General features: G+C 42.0%; 1 protein-coding gene across 2 annotated transcripts in view; it reads right to left on the minus strand.

Moving 5' to 3' along the window:
- Positions 1-619: 619 nt before the first annotated feature.
- The window catches only part of LOC119962072 (zygotic DNA replication licensing factor mcm6-B-like), a 49,397-nt gene continuing 32,162 nt past the window's right edge, over positions 620-17,854 (minus strand). Inside the window, exons 11-17 of one of the 2 annotated variants that reach the window (XM_038789923.1) lie at positions 17,296-17,451; positions 17,075-17,203; positions 16,816-16,977; positions 15,797-15,935; positions 10,390-10,542; positions 2,299-2,438; positions 620-1,449 (exon numbers count right to left, since the gene is read on the minus strand). In XM_038789923.1, the coding sequence (XP_038645851.1) occupies positions 1,330-1,449; positions 2,299-2,438; positions 10,390-10,542; positions 15,797-15,935; positions 16,816-16,977; positions 17,075-17,203; positions 17,296-17,451 (999 nt within the window). In that variant the 3' untranslated portion in view covers positions 620-1,329. Of the gene's footprint in view, positions 1,450-2,298; positions 2,439-10,389; positions 10,543-15,796; positions 15,936-16,815; positions 16,978-17,074; positions 17,204-17,295; positions 17,452-17,854 lie in introns of those variants that run through there. The other variant, XR_005459799.1, reaches the window with a different exon arrangement.

The raw sequence follows: 17,854 nt of genomic DNA on the forward strand, positions 1-17,854 counted from the left end.
GACAAGGTGTTGTCAAAGTAGAAGATAGGGGAGGGGAAAGTGCCCACGGTCTACAAGGGGCTGATGGATTGGGAAGGGGTCCCAGGGAGCCAAGAGGTGGGACGAGGTCCTGCGGAGGGTGAATGCGTCCATTACGTTGTATAATTTTACTTCCACTTTCAATTGTTGATAGACTTCAATCCCAATTCGTTGTTTTTGAACAGATCTCTGGGGAAAACTTTAAGTAATAAATGATCTCTATGATCTCAATCACATCATATCTGACAAGAGGTCACTGTCCCATAAATATTTTATTACATCAATCACAACATGTTTGTGCCTGGTACTAATCTAATCGACCTCCAGATTTATCTTCTGACCTGCACAATATAAACATACATTTATCCAAGTGAACATATTTTCTTCTCTTACAAACATTTTAGAAGCCATATTCTACCCCTCACTTGCAATGCATTTAAGCTAAGTTAAGACCTACACAAGTGTGATTGGTTAACTACCTCATATTACTGTCCAGCAATATTATGCATGTGTGCCTGTGCTTGGATTAAATAAAATTGACAGCGAAAATATTAATTGATATATCAACGGGAACTCAAGTAGGATGACAATACTGGGCAAATATATTTTCGATTGTAATTTAATAAAGCCATCATACAGAATTTTAGGGCAGTTTTCCATATGAAATATATTTACAACAATTGATTCAGATGCATAGCTTGCTTTACATCAGTCTCATAGTTGAATTAAATTTTGTTCATCGTTCAAATTCCTCCGAACAAAAAAATCCCATAAAATCTTTTAACTTGTGTCGGGATTAAATTCAACTTCAGCTAGGTTGTAGCCTTTTTAAAAACCATAATGCAATCCTCGTCATCTAGTTTTAATATAAATGCAGGTTATCCAGTCAGTCTATCCAAAGTAACATTTAGGTTTTCTCTTCTAATTCATCTTAAACCAATAAGTTGTAACAGGTAAAATGTAAAAGGAAACGTTTGGATTTTAAGCTTTTTCATCTGCAAAAGTTGTGAATACCAGTGTAAAGTAGGTACTCGAATTTGCTCTCACCATGCAATCCAAAATACCACTGGACTTCAAACCAAATATAAAAGCTCCCAAAATTAGCAGATTTAAACAAAAGGCACTATTTGTTTTATCATTGATCAGCACTTCAGCATCCAGTTCAGCGGCAAAACTCAAAGCAACTGTATACTGGAAGAGAACTACGTGATGTGAAAGCTTGTTTCATGACTACAGTTTGAGGGAGTTGAGTGTTCCAGTGACATTCTTGTAAGTAACTGCAGATTCCAAGTTGATCGTAACAGGTGGCACTTAATCTTCTAAAGCATAATTGGGATTAACCACAAGGAAGGGATCCTGCTCCAAAACTTCATCGCCCTCTCCTTTTCGGCTTTTCAGACCAGTCTGCTTCAGTTCAATCAAGATGTGATCCTATTACGAAATTCAAATGCAAATTAAGATTCATATCTGAAAAGAATACCCCCAATGTGAATCATTTTCAACATCTGTTATATTTTGAATTAATTGTCACCATAATTTTCAGCACCATGTTGCAATACTATTGCAAGTTAAGAGCAGATATATTTATTACATTGTAAGTGATTTATTCAAGTGACTTGGTCCCACACTGCTATCTTGCAGTGTCCATGACCAAAGACCTGTTAACCATTCATTTCGTAGGGGTTTACTGGTTGCTATGTAACTGCCAAATTGTGCCTTCACTACAATTCAATAATTCATAGAATTTACAGGGCAGGAGGCCATTTGGCCCATCGAGTCTGCACCGGCTCTTGGAAAGAGCACCCCACCCAAGGTCAACACCTCCACCCTATCCCCATAACCCAGCAACCTCACCCAACACGAAGGGCAATTTTGGACGCTAAGGGCAATTTAGCACGGCCAATCCACCTAACCTGCACATCTTTGGACTGTGGGAGGAAACCGGAGCACCCGGAGGAAACCCACGCACACACGGGGAGGTTGTGCAGACTCCGCACAGACAGTGACCCAAGCCGGAATCGAACCTGGGACCCTGGAGCTGTGAAGCAATTGTGCTATCCACAATGCTACCGTGCTGCCCACAATGCTACCGTTCAAGAGTAAGACAGGGTATTCTGGTACAACACACTTCAACGACAAGTACATGAGCAACTTGCACAAATTGTGTCCCATAAACCATGGGTATGAGATTGCTCTTTGGAGAAACCAGAATAGTCATGACATCAAACAAGCCAGGCCATGCAAAAGTTATCAAAAAGTTCAGATACATGTCTTACTTACATAATGAATAAGTCTGTAAATAACTTTCTCAATTAATTTCTTTTTGCTAATTAGTTCTTCTTCCGATTCAATTTCAGATTCAATTTCTTTCAAGTACCAGTTAATGAGTTCACTCTTCTTTGGAGAAGCATCTTCATCTTCTGCAGATCGAATGACACAAAAAAAAATCAGTTTTATTACAAGTGGGAGCTATTTCCCATTTACTCATCATCCAAGGGGAACAGGAGTCAATGCATTGTAACACAAAATTACAATTGAGTAATTTGATTCATCATTCCATTGAATGCAACAAATCTCCCATCACAGCATCAAACTGGCTTTTGAATGTGAAAGTCTACCCACACTACAATAGAAAAATGCAAAGCAGTCGGGGCTTCTTCAACCTGGACAGCTGCTACATTTTTTCCTTTTGTGTACTTTGCCCCTGAAGTCTTGAGTAGTTTAAATTTAAAAAAAAAATAAAGAGTACCCAATTCTCTTTTTCCAATTAAGGAACAATTTAGTGTGGCCAATATCCTACACATCTTTTTGTGTTGTAGGGGTTAAACCCATGCAGACACAGGGCGAATGTGCAAACTCCATATGGACAGTGACCCAGGCCAGAGATAAAATCCGGGTCCTTGGCGCTGTGTGGTTTAAATTCTTTGATGATCAGAAAAACTGTTTCAAACTGGCGTCTTTAGACCAGACAGCAGCTTGCAGGCTGGAAAATTTAAAGGAGGTTAAAAAATGTGCAGGACAGCAGTAGACCAGATCAGTCAACTGAACAAAGTATCGAATTCCTCTTCTTCGTTTTTTAGCACAGTGGTTTTAATTTAATCCAATGGGGGGGGGGGGGGGGGGGGGGGGTTTGGAGTTTGTATACAGTGGTGCAATTTTTATTTGTTCATCGGAGGGAATAATGGTGAGCCACCTTCTTAAAACTACTGCAGCCCCATGTGGTGTAAAGTGCACACAGTGCTGTTAAGGAAGGAGTTCCATGTTACTGACCCAGACATTGTAACGGAATAGTTATATTGTTCCAAGTCATAATGGTGAATAGCTTGGAGGGGAATTTGCAGGTATTTAAAAAAAATTTTTTTTTAGAGTACCCAATTCATTTTTATCCAATTAAGGGGTAATTTAGCGTGACCAATCCACCTACCCTGCACATCTTTGGGTTGTGGGGGCGAAACCCAGGCAAACACGGGATGGAACCGGGGATCTCGGCGCCGTGTCTCTGCAATGCTAACCACTGCGCTGCCCGGGAATTTGCAGGTATTGGTGTTCTCATACAAATATCCCAGTTGTGAGTTTTGAAGGTGCTGTTGAAGGAAGCTTGGCGAGTATTGCAGTTCATCTTGCAGATGGTACACGCTGTTGCCATGTGCACCAGTGGAGGATAAATGTTTAATGTGATGCAGGGGGAATTGATCAAGCAGCCAGTTTTGCCCTGGTGGTGTTGAGCTTCTTGAAAGTTGCTAGAGTTGTACCTATCCAGGCAAGTGGCAAGGATTCCATCTCATTCCTGACTTGTGCCTTATAGACGGCCAACAGAAAACAAAGGAGAGTTACTGTTTAAATAAATATATTTCATGGGGTGCAAGCATCACTGGTCAGCGGTTGTTGCCGATTGAAAGATGAGTTGCCTTCTTCAACCAATCAAATCCAAAGTGCACAGATACACCCTCAGTTATTAGGAATGCACCTCCAGTGGCAGCACGGTGGCGCAGTGGGTTAGCCCTGCAGCCTCATGGCGCCGAGGTCCCAGCTTCGATCCCAGCTCTGGGTCACGGTCGGTGTGGAGTTTGCACATTCTCCCCGTGTTTGTGTGGGTTTCGCCCCCACAACCCAAAGATGTGTAGGTTAGGTGGATTGGCCATGCTAAATTACCCCTTAATTGGAAAAAATGAATTGGGTACCCTAAATTTAAAAAAAAAACATTTTTTACAAAAAGGAATGCACCTCCAGCTGCTGCAGAATTCCCAGTCTCTGACCTCTTGTAGCCACAATATTAACTGATTTGTGAAGTTGAAGGTCAATGGTGACCCCAGGATTTGACGGTGGGGGAATGCAGCGGTAGTAATACCACTGAAATGTCATGAAGAGTTGACTATATTCTCTCTTGTTGGAGATGGTCATTCGAGTCACACCAAGTGCAAGGCAAAATTATTTGCCACTTATACGGCCACTTCTGAATGTTGCTCAGATCTTGCAGCATTCAGGCATGGACAGAGTATGAATTGTGAATGGTATTCAACACTTTCATCATCGAAAATCCCCATTTTTCATCTTATAATGAAGTGAAGGTTATTTGATGAAGCAGCTGAAGAAATTTGGGCCCAGGACAATACCCCGAGGAACCCCTGGAGCAAAGCCCTAGCTGAGACAATCAGCTTCCAACAATCACAACCATCCTTTGTGATAGGTTTTCACTCCCATTAGCAGTTTCTCTGGATCCTCATTCACCCTGTCAAATGCTGCCTTAAGGGCAAGAAGTCTCATAAATTCAGCTCCTTTGTCTATGCTTGAACCATGGCTGTAATAAGGTTTTAAATTTAAAAAAAAATAATTTCTTCCCCCCCATGAAAGGGCAATTTAGCACGGCCAATCCACCTACACTGCATATCTTTTTGGATTGTGGGGTTGAGACCCACGCAGACATGGGGAGAATATGCAAACCCCACATGGACAGCAACCCGGGGCCAGGATCAAATCAATGACCTCTTCATCGTGAGTCAGCAGCGCTAACTACTGAGCCACAATGCCGGCCCATGATTGTAATAAGATATGGAGCCAAGTGGTCCTTTTAAATCAAAAATGAGCATCGGTAAGCAGTGCAAACGCTGCTTGATAACAGTGTTAAAAACAGCTTCCATCACTTTTTTGATGACTTGAGTGGACTGATGGGGGCAATAAATAGCGAGATTGGATATGTCCTGCTTTTAGCAGTCAAGACATATCTGAGCAATTTTCCACATTGTCATTTAAATGGCAGTGTAATTCTTATAAGGGAACAGCTTGCCATGGGGCACAGCCCACCTCAGAGGATAAATCTTCGCACTACAACTGGGATTGTCAGGGCCCATAGCCTTTGCTGTGTTCACTGTCTTTAGACATTTCTTGACATCACAGAGTGATGGCTATCATGGGGTCTATGATACCAGAACTTTCAAGCTGGATCACTGAGGTGCAACTCCTGGCTGATGTTTCAGCCTTTTTTTTGCATTGATGTGTTGGGTTCCCCCATCATAGAGCATAGGGATATCCATGTAATCTCCACTCTGAGTTGTTCAACTGTTAACTACCATTCATGGCTACAAATGGTTTGATTATAGAAATTAGGTCTGATAAGTTGATTTTGGGATAGCCTAGTCCTGTCTATTGCATGCTGCTTCCGCTATTCATACTTTCACGTAGTCCACAGTTGTAGCTTCATCAGGTTGGTTTGTTTTATGTTTTTAGGTATGTTTGGTGCAGTACCTGGCATGCACTCGTACACTGATTAATGCAGTTTGACCTGCTGTTGATGGTAGTGGCAGAGGGACGGATGTGCCTGGTCATGAGATTAGATTGTGATCGAATACAATTGTTCTGCTGCCGATGACCCACAGCGCCTCATTTATGTCCAGTTTTGAGCTGCTGGATCGGATCAGAAACTATCCCATTTGGCACAGCGGTAGTACCACACAGCTCAATGTAGGGCATCTTCAGTATGAAAATAGGACTTTGTCTCTACAAGGACTGTGTGGCGGTCACTCCTGCCAATACTGTCATGGACAGATGCAGCTGCAACTGTACATTGGTTCCCTCGTCATTTACCACAGGCCCAGTCTGGCAGATATGGCCTTCAGGACTCAACCATATTGGTCAGTAGTAGTATGACCAAGCCACTGTTGGTGATAGATACTGATCCCCCACCCAGAATACATTCTGTGCCCTTGCGACCTTCCAAGTCATGTTTCTTCCAAGTAGTGCTCATCATAGAGCGGAGGACGAGCAGTAGCTGGTAATCAGCAAGAGATTGCCTTCCCATTATTTGACCCGCCCCGATGCGGAGAGATTTCAATGGAGTCAATGCATTTTTTAGAAGACAGGAGAAGAGCCCTTTCCCCTCTCCCTACACTCATCCAATCTCCCTCATTATAAGTCTCATCAGCAGTGGCCCCCGCTCCACCCCAAACTTTTTATAAAACTCTACTGGGAACCCGTCCGGCCATGGGGCCTTCTCTGCCTGCATTGCCTCCATGCCATCCATCATCTCAATCCAATCAGGGCCTCCAGCCCTGAACCTGCCCCTTTTTCCACTGTGGGAAATTCCACCCCATCCAGGAACAGCCACATCCCCTCTTCCCCCAATCGTGGGCTTCAACTCATAGAGCCTCCTATAAAAGAGCTCAACTACCCCATTCACCCCCTCTAGGTCCAACACCACCCTCTCGTCCCCAACTCTACGGGTCTCCCTTGCCACTGCTTGCTTCCTCAACTGATGGGTCATAAACGTTTACCAGGACCACCGGCCTCCCCTTCAGTTTCCCACTGACTACCACATATCTACCCCCCAGATAGGCCACAGTGCTCCTCATCTCAAACATCAGCCTCTTATTAATCAACTCTGCCATTCCCATCGCCTTCATATCCAGCCCAGAGTGAAAACACCTGCCCCAGCCACCCCTGCCGATCAGCCATACCCCTTCTTGAGCCAGCCCGTGTCATGCACCCCTCCAGGCCCACCCTCGTATGTCCACCACCATTTCTACCTTCCCAACTGCACCACACCTACTGCACCATTGTCAGCAACCCCCCTCCCCCAAAATCAATGAACCAAACGCACTACCCCATACATTCCGACTGATGACTCCCCACTTCACTTGTTAACTAGCTCGCCCAGCTCGCTTGTTGGCCCCTGTCCAAGGCCTCTAACTTTCCCTCTCTCCCCAGTCCACCCCTCTTTCCCACCCCCCTCCACCCACCAACGAACAAAAGGCACATTCACCATAACCGCTTCCCCATCGAAATCAACCAAAATACCCGCCACATACATTTTACAATGAACACAAAGCTCCTCTCCAAAGTTCAGTGTACTCACACTACCTCCCAGTTCATGGTCCCTCAAAATCCATCACCTCCTCTGGCAAGTCAAAATAAAGCTCATGTTTCCGATATGTCATCCACAAGCGGACAGGGTACAAGACCCCAAACTTCACCCCCTTCTTGAAGAGGGCAGACTTTATCCAGTTAAACCCAGCTTGCTTCTTTGCCAACTCCGTACCCAGGTCTTAGTAGACCTGCAGCTCCCTCCCTTCCCTGGTGCACAACCTGGTCTTCCTCACCCATTTCAAAATCTTTTGTTTCTCCAACAAACAATGCAGCCACACCACCATTGCCCTTCGCAGGCCCCCTATCTGCGGCCCTTTCCTCAAGAGTCCGGTGTGCCTGATCCACCTCGAGGCGCCAGTCAAGGACCCCTTGCCCATCTCCAGCACAACATACTTGCCGACCTCCGCTCCCTCTGTGCCTACAGGCACCCAGCAAGTCCTCAAGTTTGTCTCCTGCGATTCTCTCAGCCTCTTCTGGCTGTCCAGGACCACCCCCAACTCCAATGAGGCCATCTGTTCACCGTGCTCCACCACCGCCTCCTCCACCTTCTGAATCATCAGGCCCTGAGCCTCCATTCTCTGCCCACTCTCAAATCGCGGGTCTCAGCTGCTCCACCAGCTTAGCTAGGTCTCCCAAAGCCTTCTTGCTGCTAGAATTTTCAGTTCAAAAACTCCACCAGCTGCTCAGTCGGCCACTGGGCAGGCAGTGCTGCCCCCTTGCCCTCCACCATCTTAACGTGTGGCGCACCACGAAAATGTCCTGCTTTAGCTGCTCTTTCTCGTGGCACTTAATGTCCTCTTGATCGATACTCTCGCACAGAAGTATTACCTTCCCTGGGCACTCAAAAAGATAGCACAGTGGTTAGCACTGTTGCTTCACGGCGCCATGGATCCCGGTTCGATTCACGACTTGGGTCATTGTCTGTGCACAATAAGCACGTTTCTCCAGTTTCCTCCCACAAGTTCTGAAAGACGTGCTTGTTAGGTGAATTGCGGTGTTAATGTAAGCCTACTTGTGACACTAATAAAGTTTATTATTGATTATAAAGCTGGCCATACAAGTGGGTAAGAGCTTCAGATCAGGACCCTGGACTACCTGGAAACATTATCACTACACTACTCCTTTTGTAAAGTAAAATCCCTAGAGTCCCAAATGACATAGGCTGCTTTCCACTGGAGCGGACTGGTGATTTGACCTGAAGATCATCACACCTAAGGCGAAGTGCAAGGTTGAGAAGGTGGGCCCTCATGAATAACCACAGCAGGAATTGAAGCTATGCTGTTGGCCTCGTTCTGCATCACAACCAGTTGTTCTGCAAACTGAGCTAAACCGGCTGCTTCTGTACCGCAGAGTTGGACAAAGAACAAAAAAATGTACAGTACAGGAACAGGCCCTTCGGCCCTCCAAGCCCGTGCCAACCATGCTTTCCGACTAAACTACAATCTTCTACACTTCCTGGGTCCGTATTCCTCTATTCCCATCCTATTCATGTATTTGTCAAGACGCCCCTTAAATGTCACTATTGTCCCTGCTTCCACCACCTCCTCCGGCAGCGAGTTCCAGGCACCCACAGTCGACAAGTTAAAACTAGGTGTACGGTGCTTGGATTTCATGTTTAAGGCAGCCTTGATTTTCATCACCTGCTGTCCACCCAAAAGGTTATAGCCATTTCAATCTGGTCCACTATTCAGAGTTGGAAGATTCTTGAGCATGCACGTGGACTGTCTCCTTCCCAGAAAGCAAATTCAAAAACAGTTCATCAGGTAAGGTCTAGCCACTACTTTGTTTGTTAACATCAAGTTCTTTTGCAGAGTCACAAGTTATCAACTAATAGAAAATATTCTTTGTCCCAAATTAATTTCTTGTATTTTGTCATGCAGTTGCAAATGGATGGAAGTACAATACATTAGTAAATGTTGTGCACAAAAACATACAAAAAAGCAATAATTCCATTTAGATTCATCCCGGAGTATATTAGCTCTCACTTTACTAATTCTGTTTTGTTCAACTCTGTGAATGCAAAATCATGGAATGGTCATGTTACATTGCCCTACTTGATTATTACAAAATCATTTGAGCGAATAAATTCCTGTTCAAAATACCCTCACTAATTTCTACTAATGCCTAATTTACTTTCTAGTTGTTAAACTGTCTTTACCCTACTTAGTAATTTAATGTTATACTTCAATGGTGCCTTTCCCTCTTCACTGGCTTTTTTCAAGGCTTCAACTTCTCTAATCTTTTGTTATAACGCATTTGCTAAACCTGGTGAATTCTTGTCCGTCAAGGAGGAATAACTTTTTTTACAAATGGCATGGTAGCTAGAAGAAGATTTTAAATATAGCCTAGCTAAAGATAGGTATTTGTATTTTAGCATCCTATAAGATAAACATTGCCAATTGCTTCTTTATCTACCCTTGAAATCAATTGTATTCATTGTGTATTTGTTTCCCATTTTTCTCATCTGTAATAATGTACTCGTGCCAAAATTAGCTGGTTGGTTATGTGCCCAATTGCGAAGTCAATCTAAACCCTTCTGTTTTTATGTGATCACAATTGTGGTTATCTTAAGACTGATTTAGTACAGGTTTTTTCTAATTTATGTTAGTTACAAGAATCTAAAACTAACTCCGAGCAGCACTCCGCTCAATACTTTTTGCCAGTTTATATGCACTTTCCATCTTTTTTCAAAACACCAGTAAAGTATCAGGTGATTCAACAAAAAGCATTTGATGCACCATCTAGATTGGCAGTGTAGTTGCTTTTTCTTATATACCCATCGCTTCACTGGACTGGTTCATGGTGCAAATGTGAATTTTCACAACATCCCAACAACAAAGCAAAGCAATTGTTCGAGGTTCATAAAAAATTATCCATTTTAAAATTCCAAGGACTTTGGTCAGTCATTTAAGAATCAAATATCAGGGGACACGCTGTGATCAAAAATTTGGACACCATTTTTCCAAAGCACCACATAATGCAATGAAGCTAGTGAGTAACCCACATTCTTACCTTCTTCCAGTTTCCGGAGACGGATGACAATAAGATTGGAAATCTTGCGATACTCTACAAAAGATAGTCTCATTGCGGTTTTTGGCACTTCTTTGATAACGTCTTCGGAATGGTCATTGACACCACTAATTCCATTTGGAATTTCAGAATGCCCTGTTAAAATTACCATTTATTAGAACTACTGAATCCATTACCATGCTTAATGCATATCAACTTTCAGAATAAAACAAATCAAAACAAATCATCAATACCCTTGGCATGCCCATTATGCCAAATGGCCTAATTCTGCTATTATGTCTTATGGTCTTAAACCATTATTTAGGGCCCAGGTAATTCATCAGATCTTTTAAAAAAAATTTAGAGTACCCAATTCATTTTTCCAATTAATGGGCAACTTAGCTTGGCCAATCCACCTAGCTTGCACATTTTTGGGTTGTGGGGGTGAAACCCACGCAAAAATGGGGAGTATGTGCAAACTCCACACGGACAGTGACCCAGAGCCGGGATTAAACCTGGGACCTCAACGCCGTGAGGCTGCAGTGCTGCCCTCATCAGATCTCTGCTGTGGCTCAATGTGAGAAAAATAACTTCCAGTTTAGTGCCTATAAAAGGGTATCTCAGAGATTTGAACAGCTGTATAGCACATTTTTCATTCAAAACAGCTAATTAGTTTTTCCCACTGGAGGATCCCAAGGAGAAAAATAGACTGATTATTTGCTGCAACGAATACTAACATTTTGCTAAAACAATCAACCCCTGAAAATATTTGTCAAATCTGAATGCTAGTGAAGTTGTTACAGTAACTGTCTTCAATTCCACAGACAGACATTATCACAAAGCAAACAAAATCCAATGTAACCACGATCGCCAACATCCCACATCCTTTGGGGCAGCACAGTGGTTAGCACTGCTGTCTCACAATGCCAGGGAGCCGGGTTTCATTCCGATCTGTGTTGAATACCTGTGTGGAGTTTGCACATTTTCCGTGTCTCTGTGGGTTTCCTCCCCCAGTCCAAAGATATGCAGGTTATGTGGATTATGTTAAATTGCCCTTGGGTGTCCAAAAGGTTAGGATGGGTTAGTGGGATAGGGTGGGGTGGGGTTGGGGGGGGGGGGGGGGGTATGGGCCCAGGTAGGGTGATCGTTTGGATGGTCAGTGTAGACTCAATGGGCTGAAGAGCCTCCTTCTGCACTGTAGTGATTCTATCTGTAAAGTTAGCTACCACGTGAACAATAGCTTTACGTTAAAGGACATTACCAGTGCAGTAGATAACGGGGAGCCAATGGATGTGGTATATCTGGATTTCCAGAAAGCCTTTGACAAGGTGCCACACAAAAGGTTGCTGCATAAGATAAAGATGCATGGCATTAAGGGTAAAGTAGTAGCATGGATAGAGGATTGGTTAATTAATAGAAAGCAAAGAGTGGGGATTAATGGGTGTTTCTCTGGTTGGCAATCAGTAGCTAGTGGTGTCCCTCAGGGATCCGTGTTGGGCCCACAATTGTTCATAATTTACATCGATGCTTTGGAGTTGGGGGCCAAGGGCAATGTGTTCAAGTTTGCAGATGACACTAAGTTGAGTGGTAAAGCAAAAAGTGCAGAGGATACTGGAAGTCTGCAGAGGAATTTGGATAGGTTAAGTGAATGGGCTAGGGTCTGGCAGATGGAATACAATGTTGACAAATATGAGGTTATCCATTTTGGTAGGAATAACAGCAAACAGGATTATTATTTAAATGATAAAATATTAAAGCATGCTGCTGTGCAGAGAGACCTGGGTGTGCTAGTGCATAAGTCACAAAAAGTTGGTTTACAGGTGCAACAGGTGATTAAGAAGGCAAATGGAATTTTGTCCTTCATTGCTAGAGGATGGAGTTTAAGACTAGGGAGGTTATGTTGCAATTGTATAAGGTGTTAGTGAGGCCACACCTGGAGTATTGTGTTCAGTTTTGGTCTCCTTACTTGAGAAAGGACGTACTGGCACTGGAGGGTGTGCAAAGGAGATTCACTAGGTTAATCCCAGAGCTGAAGGGGTTGGATTATGAGGAGAGGTTGAGTAGACTGGGACTGTACTCGTTGGAATTTAGAAGGATGAGGGGGGTTCTTATAGAAACATATAAAATTATGAAGGAATTAGATAGGATTGATGCGGGCAGGTTGTTTCCACTGGCAGATGAAAGCAGAACTAGGGGGCATAGCCTCAAAATAAGGGGAAGTAGATTTAGGACTGAGTTTAGGAGGAAATCTATGGAATTCCTTGCCCAGTGAAGCAGTTGAGGCTCCTTCATTAAATGTTTTTAAGGTAAAGATGGATCATTTTTTGAAGAATAAAGGGATTAAGGGTTATGGTGTTCGGGCAGGAAAGTGGAGCGGAGTCCACAAAAGATCAGCCATGATCTCACTGAATGGCGGAGCAGGCTCGAGGGGCCAGATGGCCTACTCCTGCTCCTAGTTCTTATGTTAACTGCAGGCCCCAAACCTCAAATAAGTTCCTCAATATCTGAAGATTCTCGTGGATACCTTTTGAACAGTTCTTTTAGTAATATGCTGAGGCACTGGGCACATTTGATTTTTCTTGAATGCCTGCAAAATCCAAACTAAGGATCAATTGTTAAGACAAGCCAGAACAATTTTTCATGGTTGAGAATACCGACTTATATAACCATACAAGATCCAGAGGATCAAGTGGAAAATCAAACTGTGATTCTAAGGGGAAATTGTCTACAACAGTCTCTGGCTACTCCTGCCAGCAATTCTGCTTTCATGGTATGCCAAGCTCATCTGTCTTGTGCCATCCTCACATATCCATGAAGCTCATCTGCCACCCAACTATGCCTAGGTTGGCACCTTTTTTGCTCCCATCCACTTCGCTTTCCACAAGAGCTCTGCAGCTTTTTGACTCTGATCAAATAGCTGAAATACTGACATTTTATCTTCTGGATGTCCCTTTTTAAAATACTTATTTTCATCCTTGCTTCCCCCCCCCCCAAAAAGTACCTCTTCTTGGTCTTTTCACAGTAACTTCATTTGAAGCCTACTCGTGACACTAAGCGATTTTCATTCATTTCATTTCATTCTTATGGTCTATATATGGGATTTTTAGCATATATTTTGGTATCCACACATCATTGGCCTTATATTTTCTTCCACACATCTTTATTTATTGTCCAGGTTTCAGAGGCATATTGCAAAGTGGATAAAAAGTTGCATCTTGTGTGCTTTTTCCTTGTTCCAAACCTCAGTTTTTGTTGTTAACTCATCCCTCATCATACAAAATTACTTCTAGACCTCTAGCCTTCTTCTAACTTTGGCATCACACCTGCCATTTCTGTTAGTTTGCACTGAATACATAAATATAATCTATTTGTTCCATTGTGACACTATTCATTTCAATCTTAACTCCAGTTTCGTCTGATGTATTTTTTCTAACTGCCATTGTTGTTTTTGTTGGTGTTTATATATTTACATCCATTATCTAAACTTCTGGATTTTACACAATCTCTAACATTTTGTAGGGCCTCTTCCAATTCTGCAGTTAGTGCTGTGTTGACAGCAAGGCATTGCATTCTTGCCTCCAATTTTTACCCTGGAAGCACATCTAATTATCTGAGATGGGTTAATACTTTTGGCAACAGTACACAGCTTTGTCATATTCCTCTCTTCACTTGAAACATATCCAATTGTCCCTGTTCTAACCTGATGCTCACTATTTGGTCCCAAAAATGGATTCTGGATAAAACTCATAGCTTTCCTGTCAATGTTACATTTCAGCAACATTTCTACTACAAATGTATTATTACTTTGTGATTTAAGATCACATTAATGACATGGCATTCCACTGCTTTAGGTTCCTTAGGCAACTTGACAAATAACAAATGCCTTAAGTCACTTGACATGTATCGGTTGCCACATATTTGACCACAAATTTCTGTTATCACTTCCAGTTCTATTTCTCCAAGGGAATTTAGATGTTATGGTTACTTCATCTATACCTGGAGCTTTTCCTGTACTTATCAATTTCAACGCATTATTTATCTCTGGTAGCAATGTTTAGTTCACCAATTGCCTCTATATTTTGAGGACTCTTCAATTTGGATCATTCTATAAAACAACGTAAAAGATTCTGTCCCACCTTTTTGCTATTGCAACCCCGTCAATCAATATTTTACCACCGTTGTATTTTACACGGCACTGTAACACTGTACCCCTTTCTTTCTATCTCTCAAATATTTCATCCTCTGGTCTATAACTCTCATTATGACTTCTTTCTGGCTCCAATACTTCATCTTGGGCAGGAAATACAGAAGTCTGAGAACACGCACGAACAGACTCAAAACAGCTTCTTCCCCACTGTTACCAGACTCCTAAACGACCCTCTTATGGACTGACCTGATTAACACTACATCCCTGTATGCTTCAACCGATGCCGGTGTTATTAATGTTACATTGTGTACTTTGTGATACCCCATTATGTATTTTCTTTTAATTTATTTTCTTTTCACGTACTTAATGATCTGTTGAGCTGCTCGCATAAAAACACTTTTCACTGTACCTCGGTACACGTGACAATAAACAAAATCCAAATCTCTCATCCCGTTTCTCTTTAGCCTGCCTGCATGCATTCTTTATTTTCTTTCAATTTCAACATACTCAGGTGTGTTTTTCTTTCCTCTTTCCAACACCATTATTACCTCCTCTGCCATCACCCCTGATCTCTTTTCCATTTTGTTAATATTTCCTTTGCAGCACGTCATATACTCGCTTTCATGTTTTTCTCTTTGCTTCTATTTCTTGTTCAAAGACCTTTGTTTCTTCTGATTTTTTTAATCCCAAGGTATTTCATTCTTGTTTAAACTAAGAAGGCGTATTTAATCCTCTGCCCACCCGTTACAAAAATAATAAAGTCCACTGCAGCTCCTGCAGAGTCCTCAGTTTTACAAGTGAAAGCCCAAACTTTATGGGGAGGGGGAAAGAGAGAGAGAAAAAGAGTATAACATCCACATCACCCAAGTCCTTCCTATACCTGGCCATCTGTATTTTGTTCTTGAAGTTGCTACTGTTTGTTACTCTCTCAACTAGGCTTTAGTGTCCCTCTCCCTTCAGTTCTGATTAAGAGCCAAAAGAACTTGAAACATTAACTTTGCTTTCTCTCCTTACAGATGCTGCTAAGCTATTCCAGCATCCTCTTTGTTTCAAATTCAGCATACATGGCATTTTGCTGCTTTTTGACCTAGTGTATTTAATAGCGGTAATCAAAGAAGGTTACACGCCATTCTAAAATTTAAAAAAGTAAAAGCACATAAATTAGTATTCTTAGAAACTAGGGTGGAGGAAGGAATAACAGTCTAAACACTTGTTATTTGTTTACAGATTTATTCCTTTCTGGTGAAAATAAGATGGGTTTACCATTGATCCCTTCATGGATTTCCTGCTCCATCTCCTCTCCTTCTTCATCATCTTGGTCAAAGTTCACATCCGGTGTCTCCACTCTAATGATTGATTTGTTCAGTAATCGGAAAGCTTCCTTGACATGTTTAGGTTGTACCTATAAAGCCACAGTAAGAAAAAAATCAACACGGGCTTTTTGGTAGAGTTTTCGTTAAAAGTATAAACTTCATTTTGATTTTAGATTTATATAATATATGATGAAAAACAGAATAGTTTCTTGGATTCGGGATGACAGAGCAAACTAATAATATGGAAAATTCTACAAGTCATACAAGTTATTTGTAGCAGCAAATAACTGCCAAATGCAGCATTAGGGGGAGTTTCCCCAGGTCTCAGCTAGATTAGTAGTTAGGAAGGCTGGGCAATGGTGGCAAGGTAGCACAGCAGTTGGCACTGTTTCCTCACAGCGCCAGGGACCCAGGTTCAATTCCCGGCTTGAGTCACTAGTCTGCATGTTCTCCCAGTGCCTGTGAGGGTTTCCTCCCACAATCCCGAAAGATGTGCTTGTTAGGTGAATTGGACATTCTGAATTCTCCCTCAGTGTACCTGAACAGGCGTCGTAGTGTGGCGACTGGGGGATTTTATTTGTGACACTAATAAAGATTATTGTGCAGTAATCCATTTCTCATAAAATGGCAGCTCAAATAAATTATGCAATGCAGTTTTAGAATGGTTTTGGCCTAGATTATGATGCAAAAAGGATTCCTCCAAAACTAAACATACAACCAGGGTATCTTTCCATCTCTACTTGAATAGCTTTGTAGAGAGGTTGAGCCCTTGGTCGGAGTGTTATTTCAAAAAGGTAAAAAAGGCACCTGGAGAACAGAATTGGTGGAAGATACAAGAGTGATATATGTACCTCTCCTGTATGATGAAATACCGATAACTGTTGAGTTGGAATGTAGGGAGGGCACAGCAAACAACAATGTACACACACTAAAGCAAGGGAACAAACCTCCTGAATGCTTAACGCTTACCTCATCACAACAATGCATTCTAGCCATAGATTCAGAAAGTCGGATCATACTCTCCAGCTGACGGACTGTGATTCGCCATGCTGATTTGGTTACTCCAGATCCATCCCTCTGACGGAGTCGTCGGTACTGTTCCACTATGAAGTCTTCAGATTCTTTTGAGATCTAAAAAAATCAAATCCTCAGAAGTTACCTTCATTAATACAATTGAGACAAAAAGACAGTTCAACTAATGTCACATTGCATTCATTAAGTGGCTGACCTTTGGCTTGAACTGCCTCGCAAATAACAGGTACCTCCTGATATCATCCAAGGAATAGATCCGTTCGATGGATTCTTGAATTCGAGAATGCAGGTCCACGATACGTCTAGCAATAGCATAATCTGTTACCTAGTTTATAACAATTGTATTATGTAAGTTCTACAAGTAGTTGAAAAACGGAAACACCGCATGAAATGGAAGATGAAAATAATTATACTCACCTCATTACATTCATCAACTAGAATGAAGAACAAATCAAACCGAGACATGATAGGGGCTGTGAGATTCACATTCTGTTTGAGAGATTTTGAACGATCATACCGTCCACCTACAGGGTTTGCTGCAGCCAAGATGGAAGTCCTGGCATTCAAGGTCGCCTATATCAAAACAAATATTTTGGATTGTCTTTAGATGACAGTGGAATTTAGTTTGTCATCCCATTTAAGACAAGACACAATCAACACACAACCTATTACTTTCAAATACTTAAGTGTCCATTCCTAAAGTATTAGGAATCCACAGAAACCAACTTCTGTTTGCTTTTAGGCACATTTCCTAGCAATTAAAGAACACAAGAGTTTCCCAGCAAAGAGGAATGAATTAGGAATTCTTATCTTCTGCACTGAAATTTAGACATCCGAGATAAATTAGATGACAGTTGAAAAATCTTCCATTCTCTGCTTTTGACAAATTTCACTGCACAAAAAAATGTACATATACAATTTTAATAATGCATGCTTGCTCAGTGCACAATATTTTTGAGAAAAAATGCAGCTTAAA

The sequence above is a fragment of the Scyliorhinus canicula genome, chromosome 2 (assembly GCF_902713615.1).
Source record: "Scyliorhinus canicula chromosome 2, sScyCan1.1, whole genome shotgun sequence".
NCBI lineage: Eukaryota > Metazoa > Chordata > Chondrichthyes > Carcharhiniformes > Scyliorhinidae > Scyliorhinus > Scyliorhinus canicula.